Source organism: Nycticebus coucang, chromosome 4, assembly GCF_027406575.1.
Source record: "Nycticebus coucang isolate mNycCou1 chromosome 4, mNycCou1.pri, whole genome shotgun sequence".
Taxonomy (NCBI): domain Eukaryota; kingdom Metazoa; phylum Chordata; class Mammalia; order Primates; family Lorisidae; genus Nycticebus; species Nycticebus coucang.
In genome coordinates this window covers 37,555,010-37,573,777 of record NC_069783.1, presented here as the reverse complement: position 1 = coordinate 37,573,777, position 18,768 = coordinate 37,555,010, and the positions used below count along the sequence as shown (strand labels likewise).

At 37.7% G+C, this 18,768-nt stretch overlaps 1 protein-coding gene across 1 annotated transcript in view; it reads left to right on the top strand.

Annotated features, from left to right (window-relative positions):
- Positions 1-6,137: 6,137 nt before the first annotated feature.
- The window catches only part of CDKL4 (cyclin dependent kinase like 4), a 63,484-nt gene continuing 50,853 nt past the window's right edge, over positions 6,138-18,768 (top strand). The window contains exons 1-2 of the mRNA XM_053587350.1: positions 6,138-6,261; positions 17,962-18,185. Of these exons, the coding sequence (XP_053443325.1) occupies positions 18,018-18,185 (168 nt within the window). The 5' untranslated portion in view covers positions 6,138-6,261; positions 17,962-18,017. The remainder of the gene's footprint in view (positions 6,262-17,961; positions 18,186-18,768) is intronic.

Genomic DNA, 18,768 nt, shown 5'->3' with positions numbered 1-18,768 from the left:
GGACTATAGGCACTCACCACAATGTCTGGCTAGTTTTTCTATTTTTAGTAGAGATGGGGTCTTGCTCTTACTCAGGCTGGTCTTGAACTCCTGAACTCAAACTATCTACCCACCTCAGCCTCCCATCGTGCTAGGGTTACAGGAATAAGCTACCCTGCCTGGCCTAATTGCCACATTTAACTGTCAAGCACTCAGAAACATTTTCAAAATATAAAATATACAATTGGTTATAACCAAGAGACTTTTTAAAAACATCCCTGAAGTGATAATCTTTGGGGTGAGGTCCAGCAACATACAGGGTGGCCATAAAGTTTGTGTGCAATTTTACAAAGTTGTATAAATCTGATTTCCAGCTCAGCATAAGAACCACTGGTGGGCATTAAATTTAAATCTGTGTTTCCAAGTATGTCTAAGGATTACCTGCCTCAAAAAGAATCATCTTCGATGACTTTTCAAAATGCAAATTTAGGGCCAGGAGCCGTGGCTCTCACCTGTAATCCTTGCAATCAAGAGGCTGAGGTGGGAGGATCCCTTGAGCCCAGAAATTTGAAATTTCTGTTGCCCAGGTTAGAGTACAGTGGCTACGCTGATGCCACTGTACTCTAATCTGGGCAACAGAGTGAGACTCTGTCTCTTTAAAAAAAGAAAAATACAAATTTCTAGGCTCCACCCAAGAACTTTTTATTATGGATCTTTATAAACTCCAAAGGAAGAAAGTCACTTACTTAAATGTTGGAATAATCTATTCATCTTAATTGAAATTCAAGCTATCTTAGCTAATTGCATAGACATTTTTGAGAAGAATGTGGTCAGTTGTTTACAGACGTATTGGCCTGTGGGCTTACAAGTGTGTCTCTGATTTATCTCAGAGACCAAGATGTAAAGGACAGATCATATCAGCTTTCACCTTTCCTGATAGAGAGGGGAAAGGATATGCCATACGAAATAATGGATAAATACTAAAAGAGTATGTAACAGTAAGTTCCTAGTGCACAAATCATGCCAGGCATGAATCATGCCTGCTGTTCATCGTCCCACGTTAGCCTTAGAACACCTGAGGAGGGTGAGTTCTGTCAACCCCATTTTACAGAAGAACTTAGGCGCAGAAAGCTTGAATAACTTGGCCAGGACTATAGGTGGTAAGTGTTAGGGCTAAAATCTGAACCTAGGCACTTGGTTCAAAGTATATTCTTTTAACCACTGCCAGACTATTTACATAAAACATATGCAGTATATTCGCTTCCCCCTAAAATACACTCTAGCATTTTTCCCTATGAAATAGAATTTTTCCCCCAAGTGTTGGGTTTCAAATTCTGATTTTCTCTTTGCTACAAGACAAATTAACTTTGTGTCTTAATTTCTTGCTTTAACAAAAAGCATTTTTCTTATCCAAAGTATTGTTTTGTTTTCATGAGACAAGGTCTTGACCCATTGCTTGGGCTAGAGTGCAGTGGCATCATCCTAGCTCACTACAACCTCAAACTCCTGGACTTAAGTGATCTCCTGCCTCAGCTTCCCAAGTAGCTGGGACTGCAGGTGCCTGCCACCATAGCCAGCTAATTTTTCTATTTTCTGTGGAGATTGAGTCTTACTCTTGCTCAGGCTGGTCTAGAACTCCTAGCTTCAAGTGATCCTCCTACCTTGGCTTCCTAAAGTGCTAAAATTATAGGCTTGAGCCGCTGTGCCTGACCCAAAGTGTTCCGTATAAGGATAAAACAATTTACAGAAAATGAACTTTAGTTAAAGCATAAGAAGTTTGCTAACCAGGTGTAGTGGCTCCCTCCTGTAATCCTACCACTTTGGGAGGCCAACACAGGATAATCCCTTGAAACAGTTCAAGACCAGCCTGAGCAACACAGACCCCTATTTCTATAAAAAACTTAGAAGTTAGTGGAGTGTGGTGGTGTGTCCCTGTAGTCCCAGGTACTCAAGAGGCTGAGGCAGGAGGATTGCTTGAGCCCATATGTTTGAGGTTACAGTAAGCTATGATGAGGCCACTGCATTCTAGCCCCACTATCAAGAGCAAGACACTGTTTAAAAAAAAAAAAAAAAATTGCATCAAAGTCTTTTTTTTTCTTTTTACTTTTGTGAGACGATCACATAAGCAACATGTATTGATCATTTACAGTTTATCCAAGCATTTTACTGGCACTGGACTAAAGGTGGAAAAGGCATAATTTTTTTTTTTATTAAATCATAGCTGTGTACATTGATATAACCATGGGGCATCCTTCACTAGCTTCACAGACCCTTTACCAAGTTTCACATATACCCTTGTAAGATGCACCACTGGTGTAATCCCACCAATCCTCTTCCCTCTACCCACCTCCCCCCTCCCTCCCCTCCCTTTCCCCCTTCCCCCTATTCTTAGGTTGTAACTGGGTTATAGCTTTCATGTGAAAACCCTAAATTAGTTTCATAGTAGGGCTGAGTACATTGGGTACTTTTTCTTCCATTCTTGAGATACTTTACTAAGAAGAATATGTTCCAGCTCCATCCATGTAAACATGAAAGAGGTAAAGTCTCCATCTTCCTTTAAGGCTGCATAATATTCCATGGTGTACATATACCACAATTTATCAATCCATTCATAGATCAATGGGCATTTGGGCTTCTTCCATGACTTAGCAATTATGAATTGGGCTGCAATAAACATTCTGGTACAAATATCTTTGTTATGATGTGATTTTTGGTCTTCTGGGTATATGCCCAGTAGAGGGATTACAGGATTGAATGGCAGATCTATTTTTAGATCTCTAAGTGTTCTCCATATCTCTTTCCAAAAGGAATGTATTAATTTGCATTCCCACCAGCAGTGCAAAAGTGTTCCCTTTTCTCCACATCCACACCAACATCTCTGGTCTTGGGATTTTGTGATACAGGCTAGTCTCACTGGAGTTAGATGGTATCTCAAAGTAGTTTTGATTTGCATTTCCCTGATCATTAAAGATGATGAGTATTTTTTCATATGTCTGAAGGCCACGCACCTGTCTTCTTCAGAGAAGTTTCTCTTCAAATCCCTTGCCCAGCCTGCGATGGGATCCCTTGTTCTTTTCTTGCTAATGCGTTTGAGTTCTCTGTGGATTCTGGTTATTAAACCTTTGTCGGAGACATAACCTGCAAATATCTTCTCCCATTCTGAGGGCTGTTTGCTTGTTTTACGTACTGTGTTCTTGGCTGTGCAGAAGCTTTTTAGTTTGATCAAGTCCCAGTAGTGTATTTTTGAAGCTGCTTCAATTGCCCAGGGGGTCCTCCTCATAAAATACCTGCCCAGACCGATTTCTTCAAGGGTTTTCCCTGCACTCTCCTCTAGTATTTTTATAGTTTCATGTCTTAAGTTTAAATCTTTAATCCAGTGAGAGTCTATCTTAGTTAATGGTGAAAGGTGTGGATCTAGTTTCAGTCTTCTACAGGTTGCCAGCCAGTTCACCCAGCACCATTTGTTAAATAGGGAATCTTCCCCACTGAATGTTTTTAATTGGCTTGTCAAAGATTAAATAACGGTAAGTAGCTGGATTCATCTCTTGGTTCTCTATTCTGTTCCAGACATCTACTTCTCTGTTTTTGTGCCAATACCATGCCGTTTTGATCACTATCGATTTGTAGTATAGTCTGAGGTCTGGTAGGGTAATTCCTCCTGCTTTCTTTTTATTTCTGAGTAATGTCTTGGCTATTCGAGGTTTTTTCTGATTCCATATAAATCGAAGTATTGTTTTTTCAAGATCTTTAAAGTATGACGGTGGAGCTTTAATAGGGATTGCATTGAAATTATATATTGCTTTGGGTAATATGGACATTTTAACAACATTGATTCTTCCCAGCCATGAGGATGGTATGTTTTTCCATTTGTTAATATTTTCAGCTATTTCTTTTCTTAGAGTTTCATAGTTCTCTTTATAGAGATCTTTCACATCCTTTGTTAGACAAACTCCCAAATATTTCATCTTCTTAGGCACTACTGTGAATGGGATAGAGTCCTTAACTGTTTTTTCAACTTGACTATTGTTGGTATATATAAAGGCTACCGATTTATGAATGTTGATTTTGTAACCTGAGACGTTGCTGTATTCCTTGATCACTTGTAAGAGTTTTGTAGTACAGTCCCTAGTGTTTTCCAGATATACTATCATATCATCTGCAAAGAGCGAAAGTTTGATCTCTTCTGACCCTATATGGATACCCTTGATCGGGAAAAGGCATAATTCCCAGCCAGTATCATCCAAGGACCATGCTTGGATGAATGAAGACAAACATCAGTAAGTAGTATAGTAGTATTAAAAAGAGGTATAAAACGTTTCATCTAATTCTGTTTTGGAAAAAGGAAAATCCTATGTAGAATTGTATAGAATATGTAAACCAGGGAGTTGACAGATGAAGAGTTTATCATGAGTGGGAAGAAAGCAGGGTAGGAAGCTGTGGCCTAGATAAGGTATTTGAGAAAATAACTGTTGGAGGAATGGTGATGTTGAATGGGGCAGAGCTTACAGTGAATGGGACATGGAGCATGAAGCTGGAAGACCAAGTTGGACCTGGTTGTGAAGAATTTCCTATAGAAAAGTAGGTAAGAATCAACAGTTCAGAAACTGTAGATCAAGTATCATAAAGATGAAAATAGGCTGATGATTATTTGTGTACTTAATAAAATAATTTTCTATAGCATTATGAAGGCAGAGATTAGAAACAGGTAGATGTAAGTTTATGAAAAGATTGGAATTTAGTGAAGTGTTTTCGGACTTGGAGGCCAAGGAGATAAAGGTTTCTGGTTTCATTTTCTTTGCCGAAGATAGAGATTTAAGATTATTTCTAAGCAAATGAAAATGGAGAAGAATTGAGCTGAATGAGAAAAATGGGAGGATGAGTCAACTGTGGGAAAAAAGGGAAGTGTGGACGTCCACTATGTGGGAGATTTTGTTGATGCTAAAATATGGTATGCATGTGCTCATTAGCAAATATTGTTTTTAAGTTAATCCTGGAAACAAAAATCCTCTTTCCCAGCGTTTATTCATCGCATTGTTTGCTTGACTTTCTTTTTTTTTCCTTTTTTTTTAGTTTTATTAAATCATAGCTGTGTACATTAATATGATCATGGGGCACCATACACTTGGTTCATAGATCGTTTGACACATTTTCATCACACTAGTTAACATAGCTTTCATAGCATTTTCTTAGTTATTTTGCTGAGACCTTTGTATTCCACATTTACTAGGATTCACATATACCCTTGTAAGATGCACCGCAGGTGTAATCCCATTAATCCCCCTCCCTCCCCTCCATCCTGTAATCCCTCTACTGGGCATATACCCAGAAGACCAAAAATCACACCATAACAAAGATATTTGTATCAGAATGTTTATTGCAGCCCAATTCATAATTGCTAAGTCATGGAAAAAGCCCAAGTGCCCATCGATCCACGAATGGATTAATAAATTGTGGTATATGTACACCATGGAATATTATGCAGCCTTAAAAAAAGATGGAGACTTTACCTCTTTCATGTTTACATGGATGGAGCTGGAACATATTCTTCTTAGTAAAGTGTCTCAAGAATGGAAGAAAAAGTACCCAATGTACTCACCCTTATTATGAAACTAATGTAGGACCTTCACATGAAAGCTATAACCCTGTTTGCTTGACTTTCTTCCCCAATGAGTGTCAAGCCTGTTGATTCTGAATCGGCCCCGGATACTAGTACAATGCCTGGTGACTTAGGAAAATGGCATCAATGAACTACCTGATATATAGTTGCTTTTCATGGAAAAGCCTACAGAACTGTGCAGGAAAGCTATTGGGGTAATAAAGCAAGACTGAAAAGTAAAGACTAATGACAGGGTATTGCAAGCTGACGGCTCCGCTCAGGCAGGGAAACGGATTAATCAGCATTCACATTATGCGCACTTAATTTAAGGTCTCTTCATGCCTTGGGAAGGAGCGGGACTTAGCATAATTACAGTTGTAATGGCAAAGTAGTTTAAATGCTTCCCAAGAGCCTACACGCATCTTGCTGCGCCCACGCAGACTGGGGGCAGGGACCGCCAGCCCGAGCTGAGACCCGGCCGCGGGCACGCGCTCCGGAAGCCGCCCCGCCGCGCGCGGCCTGAGCGTCCCGGTTGCCCCGGAGACGGCGCGACGGTGCGACGGTTCGCCTCAACCGCGAGTTGCTGGGCCGGCGGCTGCCCGCTGCGAGCGACCTGCGAGGCGATTGGGAAGCTCCGGGCTGCAGGAGACGGCGCCACCTGCGGCACCGTCGCCCGGGTCCGGGCCGTAAGTGCGGATCCCCGCGGGGGGACGGGGGTCGGCGCGAGGGTGACGGGGAGGGAGGTGGAGGCTGGATGGAGGCTCTGAGAAGGGAACCGGGAGTCGGCCTCTGGAGGAGCAAGGAGTGCGAGGGGGCAGGCGGCTCCTGCCGGCGCACGGCCCGCCCGGTGCGTTTCCCTGGGGACCGACGGGAGAGGCGGCGAGGGGAGGGAGGTCGAGGCAGGGGCGCCGTCTGCGGAGACGCATGTGACCGGGAAAAAGAGACTCTTTAAATGAGCTCCGAAAACAAATGGGTTTATACCAAACTCCCGGAGCTGTTCTCTGCACACATGAAATGTGATGTATTTAAACAAAATTGCCTCCTTGGATTCTGTAAATGATGTGGGAATGCTTGTGTTTGTTTCTTTTGTATTTGGGATTAGGGTAAGGGTGCGTCCTGTTGGGTTATGCAGTATTTGCATCTGTTGGGCAGTCCCGGAGCTGTAGCTGAGCCTCTCACAGGGGTGTGCCACATACCCCTGCACAGTACTCTGCGCGTATTGTCCCCAAGACTAGTTTACATATAGGTATATGTACTTTTGAAATTCAAATTCAGTGACTCAGTATTTAGCAGCCAGATCAGAATGATCTAATAGCCCATTTTCCTCATCAGTTTTATTAAATATAATGTCACCATCCTGCCTCAGTCTCCTGAGTAGCCGGGACTACACGCGTGTACCACCATGCAGCACCACTCTTTTTGTAGAGATGGGTTTTGCTCTGTTGCTTAGGCTGGTCTTAAACTCCTGGCCTAAAGCAATCCTCTACCTACGCCTCTCAAAGTACTAGAATTACAGGAGTTAGCCACCAAGCTCTGCCCTTTTGTCCATTTTTAAATTGGGTTGTTTGACTTTCTATTGAGTTCTGGGTATTTGTTTTTTTTTTTTTTCCCCTTCAGTTTGTAGCTTATCTTTCCATTGTCTTAATGGAAAAATTTTAAAACACAAAAATGAAAACATACATAGTAAAAAAATAATTTTAATGAATTCCATTCAAATTTTTCTTTTATGAATCATGCTTTTGATATTATATCAAGAAATCTTTGCCTAACTGAAGGTCATAAAGATTTTCTACCCTATTTTTTTTCCTAGAAGTTAAATAGTTTTGACTCTTACAGTTTGGTCTGTGATCCATTTTGAGTTCATTTTGGTAGATTGCCTGAGGTAACTGTCTACTTTGTCCATATGAATATCCAGTTGTACTAACATCATTCTTCAAAAGACTATTCTTTCCTCATTGAATTACTTTAGCATCCTTGTCAAAAGTCAATTGATCGTGATTAAAAGAGTTTATTTCTTGACTCTTATGTTTCATTGATATGAAACTTTTGTTGTTATGCTAATACCACATTTTCATTTACTAAAACTTGATAGTAAAATTTGAAGTCAGATAATATAAATCTTTTGAAAAAGTTTGTACTTTTTCAAAGTTGTTTTGGGTATTCTGGGTCTTGTGCATTTTCCAGGTAAATCTTAAGTTCATGCTGTAAATTTCTACCAAAAAAAAAAGCCTATTGGAATTTTTATAAGGACTTCATTTAATCTATAAATGAATTTTCAGTGTACAGGTCTTGCACTTTATTTGTTAAATTTATTCTTAAGGGTTTAATTCTTATTTTACATTATTATGAATGGATTTGTTTTCTTCATTTTATTTTCTAATTGTTTATTGCTAGCATATAGAAATACAATTTATTATTGTATACTGATCTTGTATCCTACTACATTGCAAACTTGTCATTAGTTCTAGTAGTTTTTTTATAGATTAATTAGGATTTTCTACAAACAATCTCATATCATTTCCAAATAATGATAGTTTTACTTTTTATTTCCAATCTATATGCCTTTAATTTCTTTTGTTTGCCTTACTGCACTGGCAAGAACTTTCAATACAATGAGAAATGGAAATGGTGAAAGCGTATTTTTTTCTAATATTAAGATTAAAACATTCGATCTTTCACTATTAAGCATGATGATAACTGTAGATTTTTCCACTGATACTGTTAGGGAAGTTCCTTCTATTCCTAGTCTGTTGAGATAGTTTCTTTCTTCTTTTTTTTTTAGATAGAGTCTCACTCTGTTGCCCTTGGTAGAATGTCGTGGCATTATAGCTCATAGCAGCCTCAAACTCTTGGGCTCAACCAGTCCACTTGCCTCAGCCTCCCAAGTAGCTAGACTACAGGCAACTGCCACAACACCCAGCTATGTTTTAGAGATAGGGTCTCTAATTCCTGAGCTTAAGCAATTCACCCGCCTTGGCCTCCAGGAGTACTAGGATTACAGGCATGAGCCACCATGCCTAGCCATCTATTGAGATTTTTATCATGAATGAATGCTGGGTTTTATCAAATGATAATGTGGTCTTAGCTTTTGTTCTATTAATGTGTTATTTGACATTACTAATTTTCAATATTAAACCAGTCTTGCATCCTGAGATAAATCTCACATAGTCATGATATATAATCCTTTCTACATTTCTTGTGATATTTTACATTATTGATTTTCAGTATTAAACCAACCTTGCATTCCTGAGATAAATCTCACAGTCATGGTATATAATCAATTCTAGATTTGGTTTGCTAATTATTTTGTTTAGGATTCTTGTGTCTATATTCATAAGAATAATCATCTATGATCTTGTAATTTGTTTGTCTGACTTTGTATCAGGGTGATACTGGCTTCATAGAATTAGTTGAGAAACATTTCCTTCTTTTTTATTCTTTGAAATGATTTGTGAAGGATTGGTATTAATTCCTTTTTTTACTTAGTAAAGTATCTCAAGAATGGAAGAAAAAGTATCCAATGTACTCAGCCCTACTATGAAACTAATTTATGGCTTTCACATGAAAGGATACATGTGAAATTTAGTAAATGTAGAATATAAATGTTTTAACACAATAACTAAGAAAATGCCAGGAAGGCTATGTTAACCAGTGTGATGAAAATGTGTCAAACAGTCTATAAAACCAGTGTATAGTACCCCATGATTGCATTAATGTACACAGCTATGATTTAATAATAAAATAAAATAAAACCTCATATTGACATAATTACCTCTTAATAAAAAAAAAATTTCTTTTTTTAATGTTTGGTAATATTTACTTGTAAAGCAATCTATTCCTGAGGTTTTCCCTGGGGGGTAGATTTTTAATTATTAATTAAATTCCTTTATTTGTTAAGGATATAATTAGATTTCCTATTTTTTTCTTGAGTTCATTTTGATATTTTGTGTCTTTCTAGGCACTTATCTAACCTCATTGACTAATTTGGTTGCACATAGTTGCCTAGAATATTTTATTTTAATTTTTAAAAATTTCTGCAGAGTGATCCTAATTTTGGTAACTTTTTGTTTCTTTTTTTCTTGCTCAGTCTAGCTAAAACTTCAATTTTGTTGATCTTTTCAAAGAACCAATTTTTTGTATATTGATTTTTTTTTCCTACTATTTTCTGGCGAGGAGTCAGCCATTGAACATATTATCGTTGCCTTGGATGTGAATGATTCCCTCTTACTGTTTTCAAATTACTCTCTTTGTCTTTGGTTATTAGCAATTTGGCTCTGATGTATTAAAATATGGATCTCTTTGTTTTTATCCCACTTGAAATTCATTAACACTTTTAAATCTATTAATGTTTTCCATCAAGTTTAGAAAGTTTGGGCCATAATTTCTTGAAATATTTTTCTGTCCTTTCCTTTCACTTCTCTCCTTCTGGGTTTCTCATTACATATGTGTTGGTCCTACTGATTTTGCTCCACAGGTCTCTGAGGCTGTGTTCATATTCAGTCTTTTTTCTCTCTTTGATATTGGTCATTTTATATTGATCTGTTTTACCAGTGTTCTCCTATCTTGCTATTGATCCCATCTACAGAATTTTTCATTTCTATTTTATATTTTTGCTCTAAAATTTTTATTTTGATTCATTTTCCTATTGTAGACCCTCTTTGTTCAGTCATTGCCATCATATTTTTCTTTACTTCTTTATAATTTGCTTTAATTATTTGACCATAATTATAAAAGCTGCTTTGAAGCCATTGTCAGCTAACTCCAACATCTGGATTCATTCAGAGTCGATTTTCATTGACTTTATTATTTTTGTATCAGTCACATTTTCCTTTTTCTTAGTATGTGTCATAATTTTTTGTTTTTATTGAAAATTGAATGTTTTAGATAATATGGCAATTCTGGATTCTGATTTTCTACACTTAGGGTTTGTTTTTGTTTTTGTTTTTTTAATTTCTTTTGGTGTGAGTTTTTCTTCATTTGTTTGTTTGTCTTTTATTTTGCAGTCTACCTGTATGTGGCTGCCAATGTCTCTGTTCAGTTTTTAATTTTTTTAGCTTGACTTTTTTAAGAGTCACCACTGTGTCTGGATAGCTTAGTAGTCACCCATGATTTGGGCAGTGTGATGCGTAATCTCCTCTAGCCATAAATGTTTCATCCTCTTCCAGTGGATCAATGTATGAGTTAGAGCACATTCAAAGTTCAGTCAATTTTCAAATGGCTTCAGCCATAAGTTTCCTCCGGGCCTTCTTGGGTCTTCCCCTGCTCATGCCTCTAATTTTCTAATCAGCCAGAGATGTGTGGAGAGCTAATTCAGCTCTTCTTTAGATGGATTTGTCATTTCCAGGGTCTTCCCATAAATTCTGTGTAGTCTATTGCTAACCTCACCTGGAACCATATTGTCAGGCTTGCAAAGCTGTGAAGGTTTTTTCCCATTTATTTTTCACTGAATTTGTAAGAATTTTACTGACAAGGATAGTGTTGCAGGTCTTCAGCCTCTGAGCCTTATCAAGCATGTCCTCTCTGGGAGTAAGGCTGCTGGTTTTCATGACCAGTAGACATTGGCAATATGTCATACTACTGTACCCATTGATCTAGGTTATGGGGGTAGAAGAGGAGGGGTAAGAGCAGCCTCAGGCATGGAAGCCACTAACTCCTGCTGTTCTTAAGTGGAGTTCTAGCACCTTATTGTAAACAAATACTTCTCAGTTTTGTTTTTTGCCTTTGGTTGATTTCCAAAGTCCCCAAATTGTTTTTGTTTTTGTTTTGACAATTTTGCCTATTCTTGTATTTTGGAAAGAGGCTTTTATCAGTTGTTTTACCATAATTGAAGTTCAACCCCTGGTGCCTTTTTGTGAGATTTCTTTTTAAGATAACTTTCTCTATTCTTATACAAAATTAGTCTAAATTTTTAATTTTTAATGGAGTAAATTTTGGTAAACTCTATTTTTCTAGGAAATTATCCATTTCATCTACTTAAATTTAATTTTGTAGGTGCCTAGAAAGTAGTCTTATGATTTAAAAAAAAAAAATCTGACTGGGGGTGGCTCACACCTGTAATCGCAGCACTTTGAGAGGCTAAAGTGAGATTTTCAATTAGAAATTAGGGATTTATTTTCACTCTTAAAAAAAACAAACAGGGTTTTGGTATGTTCCCTAAGCTGGAGTGCAATGCTTTGATTTAAGCACACTACATCCTCAAACTCCTGGGCTTCAAACTATCCTCCTACATCAGCTTTCTGAGCTGTGTCCAGTTATTTTCATTCTTTTAAAAAAAATGATATAATTGGGCCAGCCACAGTGGCTCACACCTGTAATCCTAGCACTTTGGGAGACCTAAGTGGGAGGTTTGCTTGAGGCCAGGAGTTTGAGACCAGCCTGAGCAAAAGCAAGACCCTGTCCCTATAAAAACTTGAGAAATTAGCTGGGCATCTAATACTGGTGGTGGCATCTGTAGTCCCAGCTACTCTGGAGGCTGAGGCAAAAGGATTGCTTGAGAATTTGAGGTTGCTATGAGCTATGATGACCTTGCTGCACTCTAGCCCAGGTGACAGAGCAGGACCCTGTCTCAAAAAAAAAAAAAAAAAAAGTGACATAATTGTATTAATCTCTGGATTTTCTTCTCCTCATTGATTGATGTCAGAGTGTCTCAACCATAGCATTATTGACGTTTTTGGATGGAATAATTGTTTATGATGGGTTCTGTCCTATGCAGAGAGGGATGCACAGCAGCATCCCTGGCCTCTGCATACTCTTGGTAATCAAAATGCTTCCAGACACTGAAAAATTCCCCTGGGCAAACAAAAATCACCCTTAGTTCAGAACCACTGCATTAAATATATCTCACTGATTTTTATATACATCATCATTATTTTCATTTTCCATAATTTCAGTTTGTATTTCTCCCTGTACTAAAGAAGTATTTAATGTAAGGTGGAAGTTTTGAGGTGGAAGATCTTTCTTGGTTTTTTGTTTTTACTTTGTTCTGATTTCTAGTTTGATAGTATTGTGATCAGAACGTTCTTTATAGTATTCCTACTTTATGAAAGAAACTTCCTGCTGCTTTCTTTGTCATCTAATATATAATCATGTGAATATTCCACATGTGCTTCACAATAAGGTATATTCTCTATTGTCAGAGTATAAAATTATACACATATATATGCATATATTATATATGTGTGTCCAGAAGGTCTACCTAATGTTTACAATGCTTAGGCCTTCCACAAAACTACATTTTTTGTTCACTAGTCTTGTCTTTTACTGAAAGTGATATGTTTAAGTCCAGCCCCTCATTACTCATGTCTGGTATATATGTCTCCTTGCATTTTTTTTTCGTAATTGTTGGGGAATCATTGAGGGTACAGAGAACCAGGTTACTGATTGCATTTGTTAGGTAAAGTCCCTGTTATAATTGTATCACTGTGACACCTTGTGACTCCCCTCCCCTTTCCTCCTTCCCAACTCCCACTGTGTACTAGGTCATCAATTGTCCTCATATTAGAATTGAGTACATAGGATTCTTGCTTCTCCATTCTTGTAATCTTTACTAAGAATAATGTGTTCCACTTCCATCCAGTTTAATACAAAAGATGTAAAGTCTTCATCTTTTTTAATGGCTGAATAGTATTCAGTGGTATACATATACCACAACTTGTTGATCCATTCCTGGGTTGGTGGGCATTTGTGCCATTTCCACATTTTGGCATTGTAAATTGAGCTGCTATAAACAGTCTAGGGCAAATGTCCTTGTGATAAAAGGATTTTTTTCTTTCTGGGTAGATGCCCAGTAATGGGATTGCAGGATCAAATGGGAGGTCTAGTTTGAGTTCTTTCAGGTTTCTCCATACTTTCTTCCAAAAAGGCTGTATTACTTTGCAGTCCCACCAGCAATGTAGAAGTAAGTGTTCCCCTCTCTACACGCCAGTATCTGCAGTTTTGAGATTTTGTGATGTGGGACATTCTCACTGGGGTTAGGTGATATCTCAGGGTGGTTTTGATTTGCATTTCTCAGATAATTTGGGACAATGAGCATTTTTTCATATGCTTGTTAGCCATTCATCTATCTCCTTTAGAGAAGATTCTATTCGTTTCTCTTGCCCAGTGATATAAGGGATTGTTGGAGGCTTTTGTTTGTTTGTTTGTTTTTGAGACAGAGTTTTACTCTGTCACACTGGGCTGAGTGTTGTGGCATCATAGCTCACAGCAACCTCAAACTCTTGGACTTAAGCAATCCTTTTGCCTCAGCCTCTGAAGTAACTGGGACTACAGGTGCCCACCAGGATGCCTGGCTAGTTTTTCTATTTTTAGTAGAGATGGGGTCTTACTCTTCCTCAGGCTGGTCTCGAGCTCCTGAGCTCAAGCAATCCAGCCACCTCAGCCTCCTAGAGTGCTAGGATTACAGGTATGAGCCACCGCACCCGGCCTCCTTGAATGTTCTGAAGTTTATGCTATATAAAGATAATTTCCCGTGTTTCTTTCTCTAGGAACTGTGTTTGCTTTTCGTTTTTAAAATTGTATAATAAAGAAAATTTATATTTTTGTTCAAGTAGTTCTTTTAGACTTATACTTTTTTTAATGTTCTTAGTCCTTATTTTCTTATTTAACCTTACCCTCTGGTTTGTCAATTTTTTAACAGCATTTAACTCTCACCTATTGCATTTTCAGTTTTCAAAAAGCCTGTTCTTTCTTTCCCTCTCCATTCTTTTAATGTATTTATAGTTGCATTGCTTTCTACATTGCCGGAACTTTTAACATTTATGTATTATTCTTCCACCTTCTTTTGTACCTTTGTTTTACTCTTTAATTAAATATATTAAGTCCTCACTATAAGTCTTTTTTCTGAAATTTTCCAAGTCAACTTTTAGTTGGATTAAAGTCATTCTCTAAGGAATTCAAGAAGGGCTCCTGAATACAATATTACTGGAGTTCTTACATGTTTTAATAGTATTTCTAGAGTTCTTGCATGTTTTATAATGTTTATGCATAGCTTTGATACTTAAAAAACAGCTTTGTTGAATATAAAATGCTTGATTTTCACTTTCTTCCTTTGAGTTCCTTCAAAATGCTCCTGTATTTGTACTTTGCATTGTACATTGTTCTTGATAAGTCTTATGTCACTCTAATTCTTTTATACTTATATTATTCAGTCTTTTTGTCTGAAGGCTCTGAGAGTATTTCTTTATCTTTGTTTTATTTTATATTTATTTTACTCAAATATGCCTCAGAGTTCATATTTCTCTGTCATGAGTAATCAGGACAGTCTTTCAGTATTTTTATATTTGTGATATATTTTCTCTTTGGGAGAAGAGGTAATTTTAAGTCTATCTTAGGCTTTTCTCTTCTGTCTTTCTTACAGTTTTTCCAGATCTCACCCCACACCTATCTTTGCTTTCTGCCAAGGGTTACAGTGGAAGCTTAAGAGAGATCTCTTCCAGAATTTGGGCTTCACTTTTCTACTTAAGTTTGTAGACTCCTCTTTCTTCTTATTATGCCAAATGCATTGGATTTTTGTGGTTTTGTTTATTCTGGTTGATTTGTATTGCTTTGTGGGCAACATATGAAGAGACTAGATTTAGGCAGTAGTCATCATCCTTGGCTACCTCCAAGATCCCACCATGTGTACCTTGACAAGCTATTTAGGTGTCATGTGGAGCACATTTGTGAGCTTTGGGGAGGTTTAGACTAGAGCATAAGAAGGAAGAAAGGCATTTTGTTTAGAATGTAGCAATTTTGAGATGATTTTGTCCAATCATATAGAGAGTGTTCATTAAACATTTGTATAGTTGGTCTGGATCTCAGGTAAGAGATTAGAAATTACTGCTTCTAAAAACTCTGATAGTCCTCGTAAACTGGAAGTAGAGCTGTAAATTCCTTTGTGGAATTCCTGCCTTGGTCTAATTCCTGCTTGCATATTCAGATTCATGTCCTATGAACATGTTTAGAAAACAGATAACATTAAGAGTTTGACAAACCAAGTAACTATTTTCTGGAGATTTATATTGTATTTAGTAGTTTGGTTGACGTAACTGAGAGCTCTAAATAGTCGTCTGAGGAATCCATCATTATTAAAACTGTTGGGAAAAAAAGAAAAAGCATCAATCAATAGATCAAATCAACTACCTAGGGGAATAAGACAACCATGCAGGGCGGCACCTGTGGCTCAGTGGGTAGGGTGCCAGCCCCATATACCAAGGGTGGCAGGTTCAAACCCGGCCCCAGCCAAACTGCAACAAAAAATAGCCGGGCATTGTGGCAGGTGCCTTTAGTCCCAGCTACTCAGGAGGCTGAGGCAAGGGAATCACCTATTATTCTCCAGGAGCTGGAGGTTGCTGCGAGCTGTGATGGTACAGCACTCTACAGAGGGCAATAAAGTGAAACTGTCTGTAAAAAAAAGACAACAATGCAAAGTTTAAAACTGCATAATTAAGCTCTTTGTCATATTTGTAGTCTCCCTTAGTAATTGTAGTACTTACCACGTAGGTTAAATTGATAAATCTACAAAATTTTATGACAATACTTTCTAAAGCGATGCCTCGTTTCACCTATTTTCTTTTCCACCACCTGTAATCACTAAAGAAAGGCAAAGTGTGCATGCTTATATCCAAATACCTGTGAGATTATAATACTAAGTAAAAACATGGTATAATCCATAGGGCTCAATACATGATCTTTGACGTATTTTCCCTGTGTTATTTGGGTATAATGCTTGAGTTTTCTCCCTTTAATAAGACAGGAATAGAAACCACTAAAAAAAAAAAAGGCACTGTAAAGTAGAATGAATGTTAATTGTCATTTACACAGCTGAACACTTTTCCCTACCTATTGTATATTTATATAGTGGCAAGTGACAGTAGGTGGTTTCTTTTGCTGTTGAGATAATATGTAAATGGAAAAGGGTAATTATTGATGAAGTTAAAAAAATATGTACTAGGCCACATGCCTTGGGTCACTCCTGTAATCCTACCACTCTGGGAGGCTGAGGCAGGAGGATTGCTTGAACTCAGGAATTCAAGACCAACCTGAGCAACAGCAAGAACCTATTTCTACTTAAAACAGAAAAAACTAGCCAGGTGTTTTTGTGGAAGCACCTGTAATCCCAGCTACTTGGGAGGCTGAGACAGGAGGATGACTTGAACGCAGGAATTGATGTGAGCTAGGCTAACCACACGGTACTGGGGCAATAGAGTGAGACTCGGTCTCAAAACAAACAAAAAAAGTACTGATTTGAAACATGAGAAATTGTACAGGCAATCCACTCTTTCACTTGACATTTTATTAATACCAAGACTGAATGAGGTGGGTCTTTTAAATTGTGCATTTGTTTGAATTAACTGAGAGGTGGTGTATAGGGATTAAAGTTATGTTCTTTGAAAACTGTTTGAGTTTTAATTCCATATCAGTTTTCTCATCTGTATACCTGGATAAAGATAACACTTACTTCTTAGAACGTTTGTGCAGGTTATATATAATTTGCATAGAACAATGTTAAGTGTTATTCTTGTTATCATTAGATTATATGTATTAACAAGGTTCTGCTGGGTAAAGTGGGATGAGACTTTTGAGACTCATTAGAATTTTTGTATTTTTCATTCCTAGACTGGTTTATTTAAATACGTTGGCCTTGTTTATCATTTGACATGTAATCCAGTCACCAAAAAATTCAGGAGAGGGTGATGCAAGACAGAAAAATTAAACCCAGTATTTCTATAGAGATCACCATGAAAAGGAAAAAGCATTCCTAAAGAATTAGAGGAACCTACTTCTTTTTGTGCTTTATCATTATTTTCTTTGGTGGTTAAGAATTTATGGGTCTGTTCCTCCATAGAAAAAAAGCTAAGAGCAATAAATGAAGCCCGCAAAGGATTTTGTTATCATTGCCTTTAAAGGCTGCTTTGTTCAACAGCCCACATTTTCTTTTTCTTCCCGCCACCAGGTGGAAGCGTAACTCTTTGTATCAAGTCTTGTTACACACCTTTTCCCAGTGTTTGTGGTAGTCCCGAGGGATAGAAAGGCAAAGATAAACTCCACATGCCCAAGGGTGAGAGGGTGACGCGCTCCTTCAGGTGGATTTTACAGCATCATATTTCAATTATTAAATTGAGGTTGATGAAAACATTAGATTGGATAAGTTTTCTTTCCACAAATTCTTTTATTTCAATTGAGGTAAATGCAAACCCGTTGTCAGAAATAATATACGAAATCTTTGTGATAGCTGGAAGGACTGCTGAGGCCTAAACTAAACTAACAAATAATGTCCAAATATTTTTAAGTGGATTCCAAATTAATCAATAGAAATAAATCTTTGGCACACCGGGCAAATGGGTTTTGTATAAACTGTGAAAACAGTGTCAATTACTTGATTAAGGCAAGTCGATCTTATTTTCCAGCTGTGACATTATCCTGCAAGTCAATCAATATAACAATTTAAGTCACTTCAATCATAATGGAAAAATATGAAAAAATAGCTAAGATTGGAGAAGGATCGTACGGGGTTGTATTCAAATGCAGAAACAAAACCTCTGGACAAATTGTAGCTATTAAAAAATTTGTGGAATCTGAAGATGATCCTGTTGTTAAGAAAATAGCACTAAGAGAAATACATATGTTGAAGGTATGTTAACTTTCTCTCTATATACCTGTAAAATCATGGTACTGGGTGAAATATGTGTGCTGAAATTACAAAGAATATTCAAAGTTATCTTTTCCCCATTGGACTTAAATTCCTTTGTGTCAGCAACTTTGGGAAATAAGTTGCTCCCCACTTTGGACTTTGGCCACTCTGATGTTTATCTGCCACCTACAAGTACAGCTGTAGGTTGTTATAGTGAAGTACTGCCGTTCTGGTTAGTGAAATCCACACTGCCCTAAGTCCTATCCTATTGTCCACGCTCTCCCCAGGCCCCCACAACACTGGCCCTGCTCTGGACATCCCCCCACCCAAATACTTCCCCTCACTAACCAGCAACTAAAAGAGCGCCTGCTGACACAGCGGGTCCCACAGGCCTGCCATTGCCCAGCTGGGCACAGACATTACTTGGTCCTTGTCTGTGCTGTATGGCAGGTGCCCAGATGCACTGAATATTATTACCCCAGTGATGCATACATTTTTTAAATTAAGGTTTTTATTATAATTATTTTTACTCTGATAGGATTGGATATGTAAGGTTTATAAATTCTCAATTTGAATTTTTCTT